This window comes from Chlamydomonas reinhardtii, chromosome 17 (genome assembly GCF_000002595.2).
Source record: "Chlamydomonas reinhardtii strain CC-503 cw92 mt+ chromosome 17, whole genome shotgun sequence".
Lineage (NCBI taxonomy): Eukaryota > Viridiplantae > Chlorophyta > Chlorophyceae > Chlamydomonadales > Chlamydomonadaceae > Chlamydomonas > Chlamydomonas reinhardtii.
In genome coordinates this window covers 6,305,999-6,327,127 of record NC_057020.1, presented here as the reverse complement: position 1 = coordinate 6,327,127, position 21,129 = coordinate 6,305,999, and the positions used below count along the sequence as shown (strand labels likewise).

The 21,129-nt window shown below is 62.1% G+C and overlaps 2 protein-coding genes across 2 annotated transcripts; one reads left to right on the top strand and one right to left on the bottom strand.

Annotated features, from left to right (window-relative positions):
- Positions 1-11,303: 11,303 nt before the first annotated feature.
- CHLRE_17g742866v5 (uncharacterized protein) lies at positions 11,304-15,653 on the top strand. The gene is made up of 4 exons (XM_043072681.1): positions 11,304-12,068; positions 12,146-12,382; positions 14,030-14,123; positions 14,266-15,653. The coding sequence occupies exons 1-4, from the start codon at positions 11,529-11,531 to the stop codon at positions 14,343-14,345; spliced, it is 951 nt and encodes a 316-aa protein (XP_042915140.1). The 5' UTR covers positions 11,304-11,528; the 3' UTR covers positions 14,346-15,653.
- Positions 15,654-16,455: 802 nt separating this feature from the next.
- CHLRE_17g742800v5 (uncharacterized protein) lies at positions 16,456-19,613 on the bottom strand. Its single transcript, XM_043072680.1, has one exon. It carries the CDS (start codon positions 19,225-19,227, stop codon positions 17,752-17,754), a length of 1,476 nt encoding a protein of 491 aa, XP_042915139.1. The 5' UTR covers positions 19,228-19,613; the 3' UTR covers positions 16,456-17,751.
- Positions 19,614-21,129: the final 1,516 nt, after the last annotated feature.

Sequence of the window (21,129 nt, the reverse complement as noted above, 5' to 3'; positions counted from 1 at the left end):
GATGACGATAATACGCCACGCCAGCGCCTGGAAAGAAGCGCCGCCCAAAAGGAAACCTACGGGGCCTGCACAGGTGAAGCAAGCGTCAGCCGCAAGTTCAACTTCGGTGACCCACCCTGAACCTCCTCCACTTCACAAAGCGCGCCACCCGCCGACCAGATGGCAGCAAAGTGCTCCAGCTTAGCCGCCTTGAGCTGTGCGGTGAGAAGCTGTGTGGGCAGAGCCGACAGGGTTACAGGGGTTAGCGTGGCGGCAGTGAAACGCAGCTGCATCACCCTGCGCAGCTCGCTGATCACCTCCCGAACAACATGCTCCGACGTCTGCTTAGCAGGCTCGCGGGACCAGTACGCACACCAGACGGCGTACAAGAAGGTGACCCGCAAAGTGCTCCACAGCAGCGCGCCCGCCCCCCGCGGGCCTGAGGCCCACATACCCATGCGGTCCCCCAGCATGAAGCCCGCGTCTGTCACTGGCGGCGCCGCTGCCTGGGGCGCAACGCAGGCCCACAGCTGCTGCAGCCACGTCCTCGCCTGCGCATAAGCTGGACACTCCAGGAAGATGTGCGTCAGGCTGGCCCACGCCCGCGGGCCAGGTGGCCCGCAGGCGGGGTGAGGACAGTGCGCCCCCAACCCCCCCCACCCCGTGGTCACCCGTGGACGAATACCCTTGCCCGCCCTGTACAGCCCGCAAGGCAGGTAAGCATGTTGCAGCCGGTACACCAGCACCTTTGCCCCCCGACTGGCGTGGCTTTTTGTTTGAGGAATCATCCTTACAAAGTTGAACAGGGGCAGACGCGCTGCCCCCCTGCTGCCTGAAAGCAGCCTGGTCCCCGAGACCAGAACCCTGACAGGGCAAGAAGAGAAGAAAAGAGAAGAAAACAGAAAATAAACACCTCGAAACCGCCACCAACCACCCCCATCCATCCCACCCCACCCCACCCCGACCCGGCAGACAGAGCAGGAGGCTGGCCCCCCCGCCCCCCGGGAGGGGTTGCACAAAAACACCGCCAGACCTAACCCAAGCACCAACCTACACCACAGCCTAACCGCAAGAACCACCACCACCGCGCGCCAGAAAAGGAAAGCACCAGTGCTACCATCACTCGCGCCGCCCAAACCCACCCCACCCCCACAAGTTGGTTGCTTGAGCAACACCCCAGGAGAACTGGCAGAGGAGACACAAGCTGTCCCACAGCCTCCGCCACGTACCCCGCAGAAGGGACGCATCCGGGGGCGGCATGCGAGGGTCGCCCTCCACCGCCGCCGCTGCTGCCGCCGCCGCCGTGGCAGGCCCAGTGCTAGGCCCCGCCCCGCCCGCCGCCTGCTCCTGCAGCCGCGCGGACCGCCGCGGCCCCTCACTCGACTGCTGGGACGGGGACGCATACGACTGCAGTTCTCTCGCCGGCGTGTTCTGCAGCCCGGCTGCCACAGAGGTGCGGTGGAGCCAGGGGTCCAGAGCCACCGGGTTATTGTGGAAATGCTGCGCCGCCGTGGTGGTCAGCTGCGCCGCTGCACGCTGCCACTCCGCCTCCCGCTCCGCCAGCCGCGACTGTGCCGCCGGCTGGGTCCCCGAACCCCCCGCCTGCTGTGCTGGCGCCGGGCACGGCATGGCTGCGGGGCGGGCCGGAGCCGGAGGTGCGGCCGGGTTGGCCGCGGTGATGGCCCGCCGCACGTCCCGCACCGTGTAGTCCGCTAAGCTGACACCCGCAATCCGGCAGTGCTCCGGGTGCACCACCACCCCAGCCTCCGGCGCCAGGAAGTACGGCGCCCGAGGCCACGCCCCCGCCCGTTCCCCTGGTGATGCTGCATCGTACGCCGCCCACTCTTCAAACGTCCACAGGTGCCGCGGCTTGCGATGCTGCAGCACACAGGCAGGCTGCCACGCCCCATCCACCGCCGGGGGCAGCACGCCCGGCCCAGGCTCCAAGAGCCGCCCCGTGTAGTTTTTTTTTTGAGGAATCATCCTTACAAGGTTGAACAGGGGCAGACGCGCTGCCCCCCTGCTGCCTGAAAGCAGCCTGGTCCCCGAGACCAGAACCCTGACAGGGCAAGAAGAGAAGAAAAGAGAAGAAAACAGAAAATAAACACCTCGAAACCGCCACCAACCACCCCCATCCATCCCACCCCACCCCACCCCGACCCGGCAGACAGAGCAGGAGGCTGGCCCCCCCGCCCCCCGGGAGGGGTTGCACAAAAACACCGCCAGACCTAACCCAAGCACCAACCTACACCACAGCCTAACCGCAAGAACCACCACCACCGCGCGCCAGAAAAGGAAAGTACCAGTGCTACCATCACTCGCGCCGCCCAAACCCACCCCACCCCCACAAGTCGGTTGCTTGAGCAACACCCCAGGAGAACTGGCAGAGGAGACACAAGCTGTCCCACAGCCTCCGCCACGTACCCCGCAGAAGGGACGCATCCGGGGGCGGCATGCGAGGGTCGCCCTCCACCGCCGCCGCTGCTGCCGCCGCCGCCGTGGCAGGCCCAGTGCTAGGCCCCGCCCCGCCCGCCGCCTGCTCCTGCAGCCGCGCGGACCGCCGCGGCCCCTCACCCGACTGCTGGGACGGGGACGCATACGACTGCAGTTCTCTCGCCGGCGTGTTCTGCTGCCCGGCTGCTACAGAGGTGCGGTGGAGCCAGGGGTCCAGAGCCACCGGGTTATTGTGGAAATGCTGCGCCGCCGTGGTGGTCAGCTGCGCCGCTGCACGCTGCCACTCCGCCTCCCGCTCCGCCAGCCGCGACTGTGCCGCCGGCTGGGTCCCCGAACCCCCCGCCTGCTGTGCTGGCGCCGGGCACGGCATGGCTGCGGGGCGGGCCGGAGCCGGAGGTGCGGCCGGGTTGGCCGCGGTGATGGCCCGCCGCACGTCCCGCACCGTGTAGTCCGCTAAGCTGACACCCGCAATCCGGCAGTGCTCCGGGTGCACCACCACCCCAGCCTCCGGCGCCAGGAAGTACGGCGCCCGAGGCCACGCCCCCGCCCGTTCCCCTGGTGATGCTGCATCGTACGCCGCCCACTCTTCAAACGTCCACAGGTGCCGCGGCTTGCGATGCTGCAGCACACAGGCAGGCTGCCACGCCCCATCCACCGCCGGGGGCAGCACGCCCGGCCCAGGCTCCAAGAGCCGCCCCGTGTAGTTTTTTGTTTTGAGGAATCATCCTTACAAGGTTGAACAGGGGCAGACGCGCTGCCCCCCTGCTGCCTGAAAGCAGCCTGGTCCCCGAGACCAGAACCCTGACAGGGCAAGAAGAGAAGAAAAGAGAAGAAAACAGAAAGCAAACACCTCGAGAACCGCCACCAAACACCCCCATCCATCCCACCCCACCCCACCCCGACCCGGCAGACAGAGCAGGAGGCTGGCCCCCCCGCCCCCCGGGAGGGGTTGCACAAAAATACCGCCAGACCTAACCCAAGCACCAACCTACACCACAGCCTAACCACAAGAACCACCCCCACCGCGCACCAGAAAATAAAGAAAACACCAGCGCTACGCACTCGCGCCGCCCAAACCCACCCCACCCCCACAAGTCGGTTGCTTAAGCAACACCCCAGGAGAACCGGCAGAGGAGACACAAGCAGAAAACTAAACGGGCCAGATGTGGCGCTGACCAAGCGGGCTCCAGCAAGACACGCTGTGCAGACCAAGCGGGCTCCAGCAAGACACGCTGTGCAGGAAGGCCCACAGCCGCCCAGGCGCTGCGACGCCAGCCAGAGCTAAAACACATGGGCGCCAGATCAGCTGATGACGATAATACGCCACGCCAGCGCCTGGAAAGAAGCGCCGCCCAAAAGGAAACCTAGGGGGCCTGCACAGGTGAAGCAAGCGTCAGCCGCAAGTTCAACTTCGGTGACCCACCCTGAACCTCCTCCACTTCACAAAGCGCGCCACCCGCCGACCAGATGGCAGCAAAGTGCTCCAGCTTAGCCGCCTTGAGCTGTGCGGTGAGAAGCTGTGTGGGCAGAGCCGACAGGGTTACAGGGGTTAGCGTGGCGGCAGTGAAACGCAGCTGCATCACCCTGCGCAGCTCGCTGATCACCTCCCGAACAACATGCTCCGACGTCTGCTTAGCAGGCTCGCGGGACCAGTACGCACACCAGACGGCGTACAAGAAGGTGACCCGCAAAGTGCTCCACAGCAGCGCGCCCGCCCCCCGCGGGCCTGAGGCCCACATACCCATGCGGTCCCCCAGCATGAAGCCCGCGTCTGTCACTGGCGGCGCCGCTGCCTGGGGCGCAACGCAGGCCCACAGCTGCTGCAGCCACGTCCTCGCCTGCGCATAAGCTGGACACTCCAGGAAGATGTGCGTCAGGCTGGCCCACGCCCGCGGGCCAGGTGGCCCGCAGGCGGGGTGAGGACAGTGCGCCCCCAACCCCCCCCACCCCGTGGTCACCCGTGGACGAATACCCTTGCCCGCCCTGTACAGCCCGCAAGGCAGGTAAGCATGTTGCAGCCGGTACACCAGCACCTTTGCCCCCCGACTGGCGTGGCTGTCCGACAGCCTCCGCCACGTACCCCGCAGAAGGGACGCATCCGGGGGCGGCATGCGAGGGTTGCCCTCCACCGCCGCCGCTGCTGCCGCCGCCGCCGTAGCAGGCCCAGTGCTAGGCCCCGCCCCGCCCGCCGCCTGCTCCTGCAGCCGCGCGGACCGCCGCGGCCCCTCACCCGACTGCTGGGACGGGGACGCATACGACTGCAGTTCTCTCGCCGGCGTGTTCTGCAGCCCGGCTGCCGCAGAGGTGCGGTGGAGCCAGGGGTCCAGAGCCACCGGGTTATTGTGGAAATGCTGCGCCGCCGTGGTGGTCAGCTGCGCCGCTGCACGCTGCCACTCCGCCTCCCGCTCCGCCAGCCGCGACTGTGCCGCCGGCTGGGTCCCCGAACCCCCCGCCTGCTGTGCTGGCGCCGGGCACGGCATGGCTGCGGGGCGGGCCGGAGCCGGTGGTGCGGCCGGGTTAGCCGCGGTGATGGCCCGCCGCACGTCCCGCACCGTGTAGTCCGCCAAGCTGACACCCGCAATCCGGCAGTGCTCCGGGTGCACCACCACCCCAGCCTCCGGCGCCAGAAAGTACGGCGCCCGAGGCCACGCCCCCGCCCGTTCCCCTGGTGATGCTGCATCGTACGCCGCCCGCTCTTCAAACGTCCACAGGTGCCGCGGCTTGCGATGCTGCAGCACACAGGCAGGCTGCCACGCCCCATCCACCGCCGGGGGCAGCACGCCCGGCCCAGGCTCCAAGAGCCGCCCTGTGTAGTGTACGTAGGACACAGCCCCCGCAGCGTTAGCCACCCACAGCTGGTCCAGGCTAACCCGCCACTGTGGCGGCGCCGCTGGCGGCTGAGTGGCTGGCTGCGGCGGATGCTGTTCCACGCCCGCGCTCCGCACGTGGCCGACCGCGGCCGCCAGCCGGGCAGGCAGCCCCGCTGGCGCCGGCGCGTCGCTGTACACCCACGCCCACGTGGTGGCGGAGTCCGGGCGCATATGAGTAAGCAGCGCCCGGGTGAGCATCTTCCAGGGTTGCCGGCCTGGCTGGGCAAGGAGGGCGAAAGTCTTAGCTTGCAGGGCAGACAGGAACGCAGGCAGGTCGACGTGGTTGACACCCCCATCCTTGTACGGCAGACAGGCCGTTTCCCGCTTTGGCAGCAGGAGCGGGTTCCCGTGCGACACCAGGCTGGCGTCCTCAGCGTGCATGGAGCGCGCAGCAAAGTGGTCCACCAGGTCGGTGAGTTCCTTCAGCTGCGCAGGCGACGGGTTGAGGAAGCTGAAGTGGTAGGCCAGCTTCGCCGCCAGCACCTGCTTTGCAATGTGCACACGGCCAACGAGAGTCAGAGACAGGGCTTGTAAGGATGATTCCTCAAAAAAAAAACAAGGGCAGCCCACAGACGCGCCACAAACGCCATGCCGCGAGCCCGCCGGGTGTACAGGTCAGCTGCAGCCGCAACAGAGTCCCACGACAGAGGCACACCCAGGTGCGTCACGGCGCCAGTGGTAAACGGCACCCCCGTGTGTGGGCAAGGGCCCGTCAGGTGCGCAAACCTGCCAAGGCCCATGGCCTTGCTCTTGTCCGGATGGACACGGGCGTTGGACGCGCGGCAGAACAGCTGTACTGCCGCCATCAGGACCGGCCCGTCCACCGCCGGGTCGCGCGCCGTGAGGGTCGTGTCGTCAGCATGGTGGGCCGCAGGCGGCGCCTGCTCGCCGCTGGGTAACAGGGGCGTGCGCAGTGCCCCTTGCTCCACCTGCCGCCGCAGAAAGGACGTCAGTGGCTGCATCTGGATGACCCACAGGGGTGGTGAGGCGGTGCTGCCCTGCTGCACGGCGTCATCGACCACCCGCGGCAGCCGCTGCGTCACCCAAACCCGCCGCCTCCTGCATCTGCACGTCCCCCACGTGGTCAACTATGTCAACACGTTGCCCACGTAGTGGACGTAGGACACAGCCCCCGCAGCGTTAGCCACCCACAGCTGGTCCAGGCTAACCCGCCACTGTGGCGGCGCCGCTGGCGGCTGAGTGGCTGGCTGCGGCCCTACCGTTCCAGCCCCTATTAAACTGATCGGTATGGGGGCGGTAACCGGGCGGTCACCCTGATAAACCGATGGTCAGCGTCGGTCAGCATCGGTTACGATTGGTAGGGGTTGGCCGCACGGTAAAACATCGGTTAACGTTGGTAAAATGGTCACTTCCCAGTAACCCATTGGTATTTGGCTCCTCCCCAGCCCTTGTAGCCCTTGTCCAGGCCCTTGTCCAGGCTCTGCCCAGGCTCGCTCAGCCCCCACCCAGATGCCGCCCAGGCCCGCCCAGCTGCCGCCCAGCTGCCGCCCAGGGCCGCCCAGCTGCCGCCCAGGCCCGCCCAGCTGCCGCCCAGGCCCGCCCAGCTGCCACCCAGGCCCACCCAGCCTGGCCAGGGCCTGCCCCCAGCGTAGACGTGTGCAGCTCTGGCCGCGGCCGTGCCTTTGGCCATGGCTGGGGGTGTTAGGCTAGCAGACCACGTTGGGAACATAGGGGCGAGAAGTCTGGGGCGAGGCATGTGGGATCCTTGGGGCGGCCTCGCACCTGCCGCGCCCCTGGAGCCCCCAGTCTTGCCCCCAGTAACCCTCAGGTAGTCGCTGACGGCCGAGCTGAGACCGCCGCGCTTCCTGAGCTGTAAACTTACTTTAGTAATGTAGTTGCATGTAGTGTATGCTTTCTGAGCATAGGAATGCAGCTGAGCAGCTGGCTGTGTCGACCGAGGCAGCAATGAACCCCCCCGGTCACTGCTGTCACTGGTGCATGGCTTTAGCGGTTGATATCAATAGTCTGTTATGCACTCAGAGTACTTGTCGCAGAAGTTCGGGCTTTTCGGGTGTCTTAGGGAAAGTGGTCGCGCGTCCCCCGGCCGGGGGACGCAAACCCATGTTCGTCAACTCGTCGAGTTGTGTGTTTGAACTTGGCCACAAAGTGCATATTGACTAATGCCTATATAAATCAATCAACCCCAACACCCAAAGCCGTCCAGGAGTGCAGAGTACTTTACATCACCGGGTTGAGGCCGTTGTCTCCATCTTACATCCTTCCTAGTACACTAAGTTAGAAGCTGATATCTTTCCCAGTACAAAACACAACGTTGCCCGGGGCCCTGGCTTGCCATGCAACGTCGGCAGCATGGGGCATTTCAGGAGTTCACTTCATTTCTCTGCAGTCTGCGTTCATGCATATGCCTCTATCATACATAAACTAAAGCAAGCTATTTGACTAATGAACCATTATTTGCGTCGCTCTTATTCTGGGACGACTGTGCTTGAGCGGTGGATGCCTTGTCAACTATATGCAGCGACAGTATCAAAACAATGCAAAACATGAAGGGAGTAATGAAGCTGGCTCATGATAACGAGCTGGCATAACAAACTCGCCGGTCAACAAAGGCAACCGCGCGTTGACCGGGGCGTTTCCACTCTGCAAATGGGCCCGGCGTAGTACCATGTGATTGCTGGCTCGGGTAACATGTGCATTGCACTGAGACAATGCCGGGAGTTTGTTTTGTAGACAGAATGTGTGGGTCCACAAGTCAACATTCGCGCCGCTTGACGCCCGCAGGTCGCTGAGCCAGGCGCAATGGCGTACATTAGCTCCAGGTCCGCCATGCGCGGGCCCGTTTTTGCGGCTGGTGTCAAGGTTGCAGGTTGGGCTGCGAGCTGATGGTGCACGGTCAGTCTCAATGCCTGCCGTGCTCGCGCCCTTTCCCGCGGCTGGATGGTGTCAAGCCCGCAGGGCATGGAGCTGGCTACAGTTGCTATGGCATCGCAATCAGGTTAAGGCCCGCCGTGCTCGCGCAATTTCCCGTGGCTGGATGGTGTCAAGCCTGCAGGGCATGGAGCTGGCTACAGTTGCTATGGCATCGCAATCAGGTTACGGCCCACCGTGCTCGCGCCCTTTCCCTCGGCTGGATGGTGTCAAGCCCGCAGGGCATGGAGCTGGCTACACTTGCTATGGCATCGCAATCAGGTTATGGCCCACCGTGCTCGCGCCCTTTCCCTCGGCTGGATGGTGTCAAGCCCGCAGGGCATGGAGCTGGCTACACTTGCTATGGCATCGCAATCAGGTTAAGGCCCGCCGTGCTCGCGCCCTTTCCCTCGGCTGGATGGTGTCAAGCCCGCAGGGCATGGAGCTGGCTACACTTGCTATGGCATCGCAATCAGGTTACGGCCCACCGTGCTCGCGCCCTTTCCCTCGGCTGGATGGTGTCAAGCCCGCAGGTGGCGCGAGGACTGCAGTCAAGCAGTAAGTTTGCAAGGCAGTGGCATGGTCCCGGGGACAGGGAGGGCAGCTTTGAGGCAAGGGATGGGCCCATCCCTTCAATCCCGTCTCACATATTGCACCGCATTGCTGCCGCAGGGATGGATGGTGGAGCGAGCTAGGACATATGCTGCGATGTTGGCGCATGGTGTCGATGACGGTGCTGCTTAGTGCTCAAGTGGCTGCTATGGATTGTGGAGGCCAGACCATGCCTAGTCACTTGTGTGAATCAGCTTGGAGGTTGGCTGAGTGTGGACTTCCCAGCTGCAAGGGACTTTATCCCTCTGGTCTTGTGCAGGGCAAGGCGGGGCATGATTGCGGTCTTGTAATAGCTGTTGGATGCCTACTGTGCCTCTCTCATGGACGGGGCGGGGGTTGTAGCGTGACTGCGGGACTGGCGCAGCAGCCGGGGGCTGGGGCAGCAGCCGGGGGCTGGGGCGGCAGCCGGGCGCCAGGTGCTGGGGCGGCAGCCGGGCGCCAGGTGCTGGGGCGGCAGCCGGGCGCCAGGGGCTGGGGCGGCAGCTGGACAGGCCTGGGCGGCAGCTGGGCGGGCCTGGGCGGCTGCTGGGCAGGCCTGGGCGGCAGCACTTGCTCGATCGGTTACCGCCGGTCACTGAACGGTAACTGGTCAGTCAGCCGCTGGTTACCATGCCTTCTGTTAACCGACGGTAACCAGTGAAGCGGTCTATAGACCGTCGGTCTGCCGTCTCTAGTCCAATTAGACCGATGGTAACCGAGGTGACAAAGCCGTCGTTCTCACGGGGACAACCGCCAGGTAACCGGTGATTTACCGATGGTTTAATGGGGGCTGGAACAGTAGGGCGGTGGATGCTGTTCCACGCCCGCGCTCCGCACGTGGCCGACCGCGGCCGCCAGCCGGGCAGGCAGCCCCGCTGGCGCCGGCGCGTCGCTGTACACCCACGCCCACGTGGTGGCGGAGTCCGGGCGCACATGAGTAAGCAGCGCCCGGGTGAGCATCTTCCAGGGTTGCCGGCCTGGCTGGGCAAGGAGGGCGAAGGTCTTAGCTTGCAGGGCAGACAGGAACGCAGGCAGGTCGACGTGGTTGACACCCCCGTCCTTGTACGGCAGACAGGCCGTTTCCCGCTTATCCCGCTTTGGCAGCAGGAGCGGGTTCCCGTGCGACACCAGGCTGGCGTCCTCAGCGTGCATGGAGCGCGCAGCAAAGTGGTCCACCAGGTCGGTGAGTTCCTTCAGCTGCGCAGGCGACGGGTTGAGGAAGCTGAAGTGGTAGGCCAGCTTCGCCGCCAGCACCTGCTTCGCAATGTGCACACGGCCAACGAGAGTCAGAGACAGGGCAGCCCACAGACGCGCCACAAATGCCATGCCGCGAGCCTGCCGGGCCTCACCGCTGATGCACCAACCCTGCCGGCATCCCAACGGCAGGACCTCACGCACGCCGGCATCTCAACGGCGTGTGCCGCGCTGGCATCCCAACAGCGCGCACCCACGGACATCTGCTTGGAGCTGGCTTGGACTCGAAGCCAGCAAGAAAGAAAGAAAGATTACACTGGGCCTGAGCTCCTAGCGTGAGATTATCGGAGAATCGCTTGTGAGTGCAACCCCAGCACTGCCAAGCAGACTCTACGGTCTGCACCACCGCATCCTAGCCACCATCATCCTAGCACATCCGAGCCGCCCTATCCTAGCCATCACCCTATGTCGCTAGGGAACGCCGCACTAAAGCTGCGGAGCACTGCCAGTTAGTTGCAACATGCCAGAGCCATGGCGCTCCTGCTTCGACCTTGGATCTTGGACCTTGGACCGCACCTTGGACGCCTCTAATTCGGACTTCTGCACCACGACCTTTTTCATTCGTGGGATCACCAATCGGTTTCGCACCAATCTTTCGCCTTTTGCATAATTGGGCTTTTATCCGGATTTGTACCCGGATCCCTTCTGCCGTAAGGACGAGTCAAATCGCTAAGCTAGTTAGCGATCCGGTGATCTCGAAGCCAGCAATGAGAATTGACTAACCCAGTGACGTGTGACTAGCTAGGTGTCTGTTCTCGTTTGTCGTGTGGCACGAACTCACTCGCATATCATTCTGATGTCATGCGTTTGCTGTCCCGTGCGTCTGTATGTGCTTCCGACTTTGCCAGTCTCGCTGACTCCCCTGTCTTCAGTCGTGGGGGGGATCTCTCCGCCCGGGAGCGGCGTTGTGCAAGTTTGGCTGTGGCGTATGTCAGCTGTCGTGTGATGTCGTGTCTGTGGTTTGCCGCTGCTGCATACCCCCCCCCCCTTCGGGGATGGCTCTGCTGTGTGTGCTGTGCTGAGCGGTAGGTTGTTGCCGGTGCCTGTCGGGTGACTCAGTGCGTGTGACTCAGCGTGTCAAACCCGGTCCTGCATGGGAGCCGCTGCAGGCCCAGCGGGGGTATGCCGGGCCAGCGAGTCCCTGACTCGCTGGTTGTGTTGCCAACAGCGCAAGCTAGCAGACTGTGTATCAAACTGTGTCAACCAACCCATCGCGAGCATTAGCCTTGTCCGTTCCTTCGCTTCCCAAACGTTAGCATCCCACTACGTTAGACTTCGTCAGCCTGCCTCGCGCCTGCAGCAGCAGCCAGCCTCCGTGGCTGAATCTCTCATCATTGGTTGTTCCCGCGTCAGCGTCCAGACTTGATCATCCTGGTACGCGGCCGGGCATCGGGACATTGGTGGCCATACGGGGTCCCTACACTCTAGGACCGTATCCGGTACATTATCTCTCCGCCCGGGAGCGGCATTGTGCAAGTTCGGCTGTGGCGCATGTCAGGCCGGCAACCCTGGAAGACGCTCACCCGGGCGCTGCTTACCCATGTGCGCCCGGACTCCGCCACCACGTGGGCGTGGGTGTACAGCGACGCGCCGGCACCAGCGGGGCTGCCTGCCCGGCTGGCGGCCGCGGTCGGCCACGTGTGGAGCGCGGGCGTGGAAAAGCATCCGCTGCAGCCAGCCACCCAGCCGCCAGCGGCGCCGCCACAGTGGCGGGTTAGCCTGGACCAGCTGTGGGTGGCTAACGCTGCGGGGGCTGTGTCCTACGTCCATTACACGGGTCGGCTCTTGGAGCCTGGGCCTGGCGTGCTGCCCCCGGCGGTAGATGGGGCGTGGCAGCCTGCCTGTGTGCTGCAGCACCGCAAGCCGCGGCACCTGTGGACCTTTGAAGAGCGGGCGGCGTACAATGCAGCATCACCAGGGGAACGGGCGGGGGCGTGGCCTCGGGCGCCGTACTTCCTGGCGCCGGAGGCTGGGGTGGTGGTGCACCCGGAGCACTGCCGGATTGCGGGTGTCAGCTTGGCGGACTACACGGTGCGGGACGTGCGGTGGGCCATCACCGCGGCCAACCCGGCCGCCCCTCTTTTTTTTTGAGGAATCATCCTTACAAGGTTCCTCTGGCTCCGGCCCGCCCCGCAGCCATGCCGTGCCCGGCGTCAGCACAGCAGGCGGGGGGTTCGGGGACCCAGCCGGCGGCACAGTCGTGGCTGGCGGAGCGGGAGGCGGAGTGGCAGCGTGCAGCGGCGCAGCTGACCACCACGGCGGTGCAGCACTTCCACAATAACCCGGTGGCTCTGGACCCCTGGCTCCACCGCACCTCAGCGGCAGCCGGGCAGCAGAACACGCCGGCGAGAGAACTGCAGTCATATGCGTCCCCGTCCCAGCAGTCGGGTGAGGGGCCGCGGCGTTCCGCGCGGTTGCAGGAGGGATTGGGGGGGTTGTCTAAATGGTTAAGACACTCAAGCCGATTTCGTTAAGGCTTCGAGAGATCCTGGGTTCGAATCCCGGTCACCCCACCAGGAAGGGCCCTGGTTTACCAAAACCCATCCACACCTTGGTGGTGTGTAGACCCCCCCTGTGGTGCAGGGAGTCTCTGGGGTACAAGGCTGGAGCTCTGGGCCTGCAACTGGAGAGCTTTCAAGTTCAAGATCCTAGATTCAAGTGGAGCTCTGGGCTTGTCAACTGGAGAGCTCTAGATGATCTGTGTGGTCATGGCAGTGGCTGTAGTTGTCACCTAAAGTTATTGTTACAATGTGACCAGCCAAGCTGGATCTCAAAGAACCTGGCAGAAACCGATCCAAGGGGATCATCACCAGATAGGGACTGCCTACTAGCCACACCGCCTCATCCATTCACCCGAACTACTTGCCGACAAAGGCGTACAGTCAGAGAGGAAATCCGACTAAGTCAACCAAAGTCCAAACTTCATTCAGACTGGCGTTTCAATGCCCGGAAATCCAGGGGTTTCCCCGGGAATCGAACCCAGGACCTTAAACCCTCTAACGAGAGTGGTGTTAACCAAACCAAACCTAGCTGTTGAGAACTCCAGTAGGTGTGTGGTGTCACCTAGCTGTTGAGAACTCCAGTAGGTGTGTGGTGTCACCTGGCTGTTGAGGTTTCCAGTAGGTGTGTGGTGGAGCAAAAACTTCTCTTCTCTTCTCTGATTTCTGGCCCTATCGAGGTTCTGTGATATGATCCAGGCTGCCTTGGCAGTAGGGTGGTAGTGCGTCTACCACCGCAACCTTGTAAGGATGACTTCAAAAAAAAGGATGACTTGAAAAAAAAAAGGCGGCGGGCGGGGCGGGACCTAGCACGGGGCCTGCCACGGCGGCGGCGGCAGCAGCCTTGTAAGGATAATTCCTCAAAAAAAAGGAGCGGCGGCGGTGGAGGGCGACCCTCACATGCCGCCCCCGGATGCGTCCATTCTGCGGGGTACGTGGCGGAGGCTGTGGGACAGCCACGCCAGTCAGGGGGCAAAGGTGCTGGTGTACCGGCTGCAACATGCTTACCTGCCTTGCGGGCTGTACCGGGCGGGCAAGGGAATTCGTCCACGGGTGACCACGGGGTGCGGGGGGTTGGGGGCGCACTGTCCTCACCCCGCCTGCGAGCCACCTGGCCCGCGGGCGTGGGCCAGCCTGACGCACATCTTTCTGGAGTGTCCAGCTTATGCACAGGCGAGGACGTGGCTGCAGCAGCTGTGGGCCTGCGTTGCGCCCCAGGCAGCGGCGCCGCCAGTGACGGACGCGGCCTTCATGCTGGGTGACAACATGGGTGTGTGGGCCTCAGGCCCGCGGGGGGCGGGCGCGCTGCTGTGGAGCACTTTGCGGGCCACCTTCTTGAGCGCCGTCTGGTGTGCGTACTGGTCCCGCGAGCCTGCTAAGCAGACGTCGGAGCATGTGGTTCGGGACGTGGTCAGCGAGCTGCGGAGGGTGATGCAGCTGCGTTTCACTGCCGCCACGCTAACCCCTGAAACCCTGTCGGCTCTGCCCACACAGCTTCTCACCACACAGCTCAAGGCGGCTAAGCTGGAGCACTTTGTTGCCATCTGGACGGCGGGTGGCGCGCTTTGTGAAGTGGAGGAGGTTCAGGGTGGGTCACCGAAGTTGAACTTGCGGCTGACGCTTGCATCACCTGTGCAGGCCCCCTAGGTTTCCTTTTGGGCGGCGTTTCTTTCCAGGCGCTGGCGTGGCGTATTATCGTCATCAGCTTATCTGGCGCCCATGTGTTTTAGCTCTGGCTGGCGTCGCAGTGTCTGGGCGGCTGTGGGCCTTCCTGCACAGCGCGTCTTGCAGCGGGCTGGAGCCCGCTTAGTCAGCGCCACATCTGGCCCGTTTAGTTTTCTGCTTGTGTCTCCTCTGCCGGTTCTCCTGGGGTGTTGCTTAAGCAACCGACTTGTGGGGGTGGGGTGGGTTTGGGCGGGGCGAGTGCGTAGCGCTGGTGTTTTCTTTTCTGGTGCGCGGTGGTGGTGGTTCTTGCGGTTAGGCTGTGGTGTAGGTTGATGCTTGGGTTAGGTCTGGCGGTGTTTTTGTGCAACCCCTCCCGGGGGGCGGGGGGGCCAGCCTCCTGCTCTGTCTGCCGGGTCGGGGTGGGGTGGGGTGGGATGGTTGGGGGTGGTTGGTGGCGGTTTTCGAGGTGTTTGCTTTCTGTTTTCTTCTCTTTTCTTCTCTTCTTGCCCTGTCAGGGTTCTGGTCTCGGGGACCAGGCTGTTTTCAGGCAGCAGGGGGGCAGCGCGTCTGCCCCTGTTCAACCTTGTAAGGATGATTCCTAAAAAAAAAGCTTTCTTCTCTTCTCTTTTCTTCTTGCCCTGTCGGGGTTCTGGTCTCTGGGGCCAGGCTGCGTCGGGTCCTCGTGCCCAGCAGTTGGGGGGCAGCGCGTCTGCTTCCGTTCAATCCTGTAAGGATGGTTCCTCAAAAACAAAATGTTGAGGTGCCCGTAAGGTGGTTCCCTGGCAACCCTGCGTGCACAGGGCTTTTGTCTCTTACACGCTGCCTCCCTGACTTTGGCTGCAAGGTGTCGTCTCTGCTGTTTGTGGCAGCGGAGTGGCTAGCTGTAACATATATGTGTGGCCGCATGCATGCAGGCGCAACCAGGCAACACAGCCAAAAAAAAGCGGGCAGTGGAGGCGCAACTAAGGATCCGGCATGGGCAGCAGCTGGTCCAGCACTAGAGGTGGAGGCGGGCATGATGGTGCCAAGGACGGAGTTTGGTCGTAGGGAGATGTGGCGGCTGTGGTGGAGGTGGGCATCAAGGTTGTCGGATGCATCGTACCCAGCAGACACGCAAGTGATGGGGCTAGTCATTGTTGCATGTTAGAGTTTGCACGCATACATATAAGGCAGACATCATACGAGGTTTGGTGGTGTAGTACTAGTGTTGCATGAGCGTATGGACTTGTCAACGAGGATAGATAACGAGGAGCAGGTGCGTGGCCGGTGTTGTGAAAGGATAACGCAGTCTTGCGTGGTGTACAGTGTGGATCCTAAGTGTGTCAGCAGCTCCCAAGACTTTCCCGTTCAGGTGCTGAACTTTCCCGTAAAAAGGGCTTCACTTTCCCGTAAGAACTTATCGACCACGGCAGAGGTTGCTTAGCGATAAGTTGGTGTGTAACGTCGGTTCAGACCTGGGTTCGATCCTCCCCAAATTCGGTACAGGGGAAACCTCCGTGCGTATTCAAATCACGCACAGGCGCTCCGCAGGGACCGCACGGCTCTTCAGTCGTGTCCTTGTCATCCATGGCTAACGTCAGATAAGAGAGCGGTCGTGAAGTGCCGGCAAAGGGGCCGGACTCTGGATCGATCCAGAGTTTCAGTTGAGATGTTGCCCGACAGTCGGCATTACCTGATCCCCCGATCTCAGGTACCGAAAGCGGTGAGGGTAGATCATCCGAGCTGAACATGGATAGGACACCAGGGGCTTAATCCACCCCGCTCCCACCGGTGGGCAGGACCGGAAAATGATAAGGTGGTCGTGGTGACTTCCCGCCTTCTCTCGAACTGGGTTGAGAGATGATGAGCGAAGGCGTTGCCCCGTTAATACATGCTAGGCCCTATGGGCCAGCGTTGGGATTATTATTATTATTATTATTATTATTATTATTATTATTATTATTATTATTATTATTATTATTATTATTATTATTATTATTATTATTATTATTATTATTATTATTATTATTATTATTATTATTATTATTATTATTATTATTATTATTATTATTATTATTATTATTATTATTATTATTATTATTATTATTATTATTCCCGTAAGAACTTCCCCGTAAGGACTTCCCCGTACAAACTCCTACTTTCTTCGAAAAGCATACAGTACGGCGGGGAAGATATTTCCGGGGAACTACCCCCTGTTTTTCCCGGGATTTCCCCCCCCCTTTTCCCAGAGTGAGAGCGCCCAAAACACTTATTTTTAGGCTTCATCCTTACAGAGTTGACCAGGGGCAGACACGCTACCCCCCTACTGCTGGGCACAGAGACCCGAAGACAGCCTGGTCCCGCAGACCTTGTACACCTTGTAAGGCAGCCCATCCGAGCCCAGCGCTTTACCGTTGGCAGCGCTGCCCAGCGCTGCAAGCAGCTCAGCAGCGCTGAGGGCGCCATCGTCGGTGTCGTGTCTATTCCCGATTAAGGGAGGTAGTGAGAACTACCGGGTTTGGCGTGCAGAGCCATGGCAATAATGGCCGACAACGCCAGGTTCTCAGTGGGTTGGTCGATCGCAACGGACGCTACAGTCAGGGCATGCAAGCCTATGGTCCGGAGCGGTACAGAAACAGTGCGCTTGGCCGTTCGCAGCACCAGAGCGTGCTTACCCATGTCTACAGCTACCCCCTCGCGCAACATAGTACTAGCACCCATGATCATTTGCGCGGCATCAGTGAAGGTAGGCAGGACGAACGGACGGAGCGTAAGGAATGCAGAACCGAACGCTACGCGCAACGCTACACGGCCCAGAATGGTCTGCTTACCACCATCGACAACTTGAGTCCCAGCTGGTCACACAGAGCCTTGGAGACGAAGTCGTGACTAGCTCCAGTGTCAGCGAGCACAGACACGCGCAGGCCGCCAACTCGTGCAGGCACGATAGGCAGAGGCCCTGCGGTCGAAGCGGCAGCAGACGGCACAGCAGAGGATGCGGTCAGATACAACGAAGAGACATGAGGAGAAGAATTCGCGTTGCTAACAGGCAGGGGCGGTGCGTACCAAACAGCTACGCTAGACTCAAGTGCAGGCAACACAACAGGATGGTTCTGCAAAGTCAACCCCTGAAACAACGCTTCCCCAGCCCCAAACGTCACCGCTTTCGACATCCCTTGCAGCAGTAGCTGACACGGCTTGGCCTTGGACAGGTAGGTAGGGATGACGAAGACGCCGGCGGTATCAGCAGGTCGCAGCGTCTGGCAGGCCTTGAAACGGGAGACCTGCGCTTGAAGCTCAGAAAAGCACGAGGGAACAAACAACGTAGTGTGCCCGCCCAACCCCAGAGACGAGAGAGGGACGTTCAGAGGCACCTCATAAAGATTACACTCATCACCGAAGCCAGCACGCCGTACTTGTCCATCAAACGTCAGCTTGCGACCAACAGCGTCTTCAATGCGCTTCACTGCAGCAGGGAGTAAAGCTCGAGTGTCTTTTAGAGCGATGTGGGGCAACCTACGCAACAGGATAGCGCACCCAGGAGCACCCTCGTATACGTCCTGGGCAACCCCCTAGTTGCGGCCCGACTTGCCGGGCTTGCCCGACTTGCCAGCAGCGCCGCCGCGGCCACCCTTGCCACCGCGACCCTGACCATTGCCGCGGCCGCCACCGCGACCACCCGGGCCCCCCTTACGCACGACCTTAGTCCAACCGCTGTACCCGACGTGCGCCTTCACGCCGTGGCCAGACTTGCCGCAGACAAAGCACACGCCGGCCTTCTTGCGCTCCTGCAGAGTCTCCTCGGAGACGCCGAACTTGGTCTCCTCGGAAGCGCGCGGCGGGCAGGGCAGAGAGCCATCAGCGACCTCCGCCACAGCAGCCGACGGACCAGCGCCGTCAGACCGCTTCTGCCGCTTAGCCGGGTTGGGGTCGTCCTCGCCCTCCTCCACGTTGGCGTCGTCAGTAGCCTGTGTGTAGTGCAGGCGGAGGGAGGATGCAGCAGCAAAGGCACCAGCAGCCTTCTTAGATTCAGCATTCAGGGCATGCTGCACCAGCGCGTCAAAGGAGGTGAAGGGCTGACCGTTAGTGTCCCGCGCACACTTGCCAGCCAACTTCTCTGTCAGACCCGTGCGGAACCAGAAAATGCGTTCAGATGGGGTGATGTCGTGGATAGGAGCGACTAGTGCATTGAAGCGAGTCAGGTATGCAGCTACCGCTTCCTTATCACGCATGGCGTAGCGCCGCATCGACAGTTTGTTGCGGGCCTCTTCAGACAGGGTCAGGATAGCGGGTGCAAACCGGTCCCTAATAGCTAGCAGAAGCTGATCAGAGGTGAACGAGTCTCCCACAGACAGGGACCAGTCGTCATACCAGGTCTTAGCAGAACCCTTCAGTGCACCCGAGATGTAGATGCAACGTGCCTCGTCCTTGCTGCCCCACTCAGCGACAGCAAAGTAGCGCTTAAGGTCCCTCAGAAACGCCCTAGCCCGCAGAATTTGCTGTTGCGACTTCAGACCGTCCACGTTCAGCTCGGGAGGCGAAATGGGCACCTTAATTCCCCGGGAACCAGTCTCCCCGTCACGCTCGCCATCAGAGGCCCCAGGCACGCTACCACCCACCGGAGGAGACGCATCGCCGTTCAGGTTGGCAGCGGCCAGCTGCGCGGTCGCCTCAGCGGCCTCGCCAGCGCCAGCAGCCGCAGCGCGTCCAGCAGAGCCTCCAGCAGCCTCGTTGGCGCCTCCAGCAGCACCAGTGTCGACTACAGCAGCTGCATCCAGGTCGGCAGCAAGTGTGCGAGGAGGCAAAATGGGAGTCAGTCGAGTGGGCGGAACAGTAGGAGCAGCAGAGAGCCCTAGCGAAGAAGCAAAAGACAGAGTAAATTGCTGCAGAGTGTGCTGAAGCTGGGCAAGAAGGTAAGCTGCTCCAGAAGTAGTGGTGTCATGCTGCGCGATGACAGTCGAAGACCCCGGCAGTCCCGTCCCCTCGCCAGCCCCATCGGAACCCTCAGTCCCAGGCGGAGGGGGTTCCCTATTGACGTTCAGAGACATTGTACCAACCGGTCACGCTCAGGCCGACAGAATGGCCGCAGTGGTTGCACCGGATGGAGAAGTTAGTGGAGGTGGTAGGCAGGTCCTCAGCGCCCTCCACAGCCTCGGCGATGACAGTATCGCCCTGGGCGTCCACCTCAGCAGCAGGCGCCTCCTCGTCCGAGAAGTACAGAGAGATTTCGTCCTCCCAGGCGGGGGGGACGCGGCGCGGTTCTCTGCGAGAGGCAGAGAGTGAAAACAGGGAAAAACGAAAGCAGTGCAGGCGAAAAACTGCAGAATCAGGGCGTACCAGAGTCGCGCTTCGCCATGCACGCCAGCGGAAGCAAGAAAGACCCTAGAGCGGGCCCCCAAGAAAGAGGTCTCGATACCAATTGTCGTGTCTATTCCCGATTAAGGGAGGTAGTGAGAACTACCGGGTTTGGCGTGCAGAGCCAGAGACAGTCGGCATTACCTGATCCCCCGATCTCAGGTACCGAAAGCGGTGAGAGTAGATCATCCGAGCTGAACATGGATAGGACACCAGGGGCTTAATCCACCCCGCTCCCACCGGTGGGCAGGACCGGAAAATGATAAGGTGGTCGTGGTGACTTCCCGCCTTCTCTCGAACTGGGTTGAGAGATGATCAGCGAAGGCGTTGCCCCGTTAATACATGCTAGGCCCTATGGGCCAGCGTTGGGATTATTATTATTATTATTATTATTATTATTATTATTCCCGTAAGAACTTCCCCGTAAGGACTTCCCCGTACAAACTCCTACTTTCTTCGAAAAGCATACCGTACGGCGGGGAAGATATTTCCGGGGAACTACCCCCTGTTTTTCCGGGGATTTCCCCCCCCCCCTTTTCCCAGAGTGAGAGCGCCCAAAACACTTTTTTTTAGGCTTCATCCTTACAGAGTTGACCAGGGGCAGACACGCTACCCCCCTACTGCTGGGCACAGAGACCCGAAGACAGCCTGGTCCCGCAGACCTTGTACACCTTGTAAGGCAGCCCATCCGAGCCCAGCGCTTTACCGTTGGCAGCGCTGCCCAGCGCTGCAAGCAGCTCAGCAGCGCTGAGGGCGCCATCGTCGGGCCCTTCTGCCGCCGCCTGGAGGTCCGCCGGAACCCTCCTGTCAATGGCCGCCAGGAGCTGCTGCTGTGACGCCTGGCAGACTGGCTCCACGCAGAATAGGCCGCTGGGGCTGCTGCTATTGTACATGGCCGGCTGTGAGTGGCACCGGCTCCGGCTGCCCGGGCACCATCAGGTGCGTGATGGGCTCCTGCGCGCCAGCTGTTGGCTCCTCTGCCAACCCATGGAACCAGCGTGTGCCACGCTCCCCATGCTCTTCCATCAGGGCTGCACGGGCGTTGTGACTGGCTGTCGCCGCTGCGTCCTGCACCTCCCGCACAGCCAGGTTCGCCATAGCGGCTGCCTGGCGCTGTACTGCGCTGGCACCGGGCTGGTCGGCAAAGGCGGCGGCGACCTCTGCAGTAATCACCACGTCATGAAGGCTGTCCCATGCCTTCCGTGATTGCTGATGGTGGATCTCCGTGGCGACTTCGCGCAGGAAACCCTTGTCCGCCTCCCACTGCATGCATGCGCTGTCTCCTGAGGGGCTCACGGGATGGGCGGCAACGTGCGCTACCAGGCGCTGTTTCAGCTCTCGGCGTAGGGCGGGATGGATGGAACAGCAAGTACGTGGGGAAGCGCCACTGCTCCCGGTGCGCACTCGGCAGGTCTGGCAGCGACAGGGTAAGCAGCACCCCGTTGTGATCCCCTGGCGCCCCGGACATGCGGGCGACATCACTAACCCACGGCATGGCGGCCGCACTGACATACCACCGGTCCAGGCGTGCAGGGCTTGCGGGCTTCGGGGTGGCGGGGGCCGTGTAGCACCTGCGCGCTTGCTGGGCCAGGGGT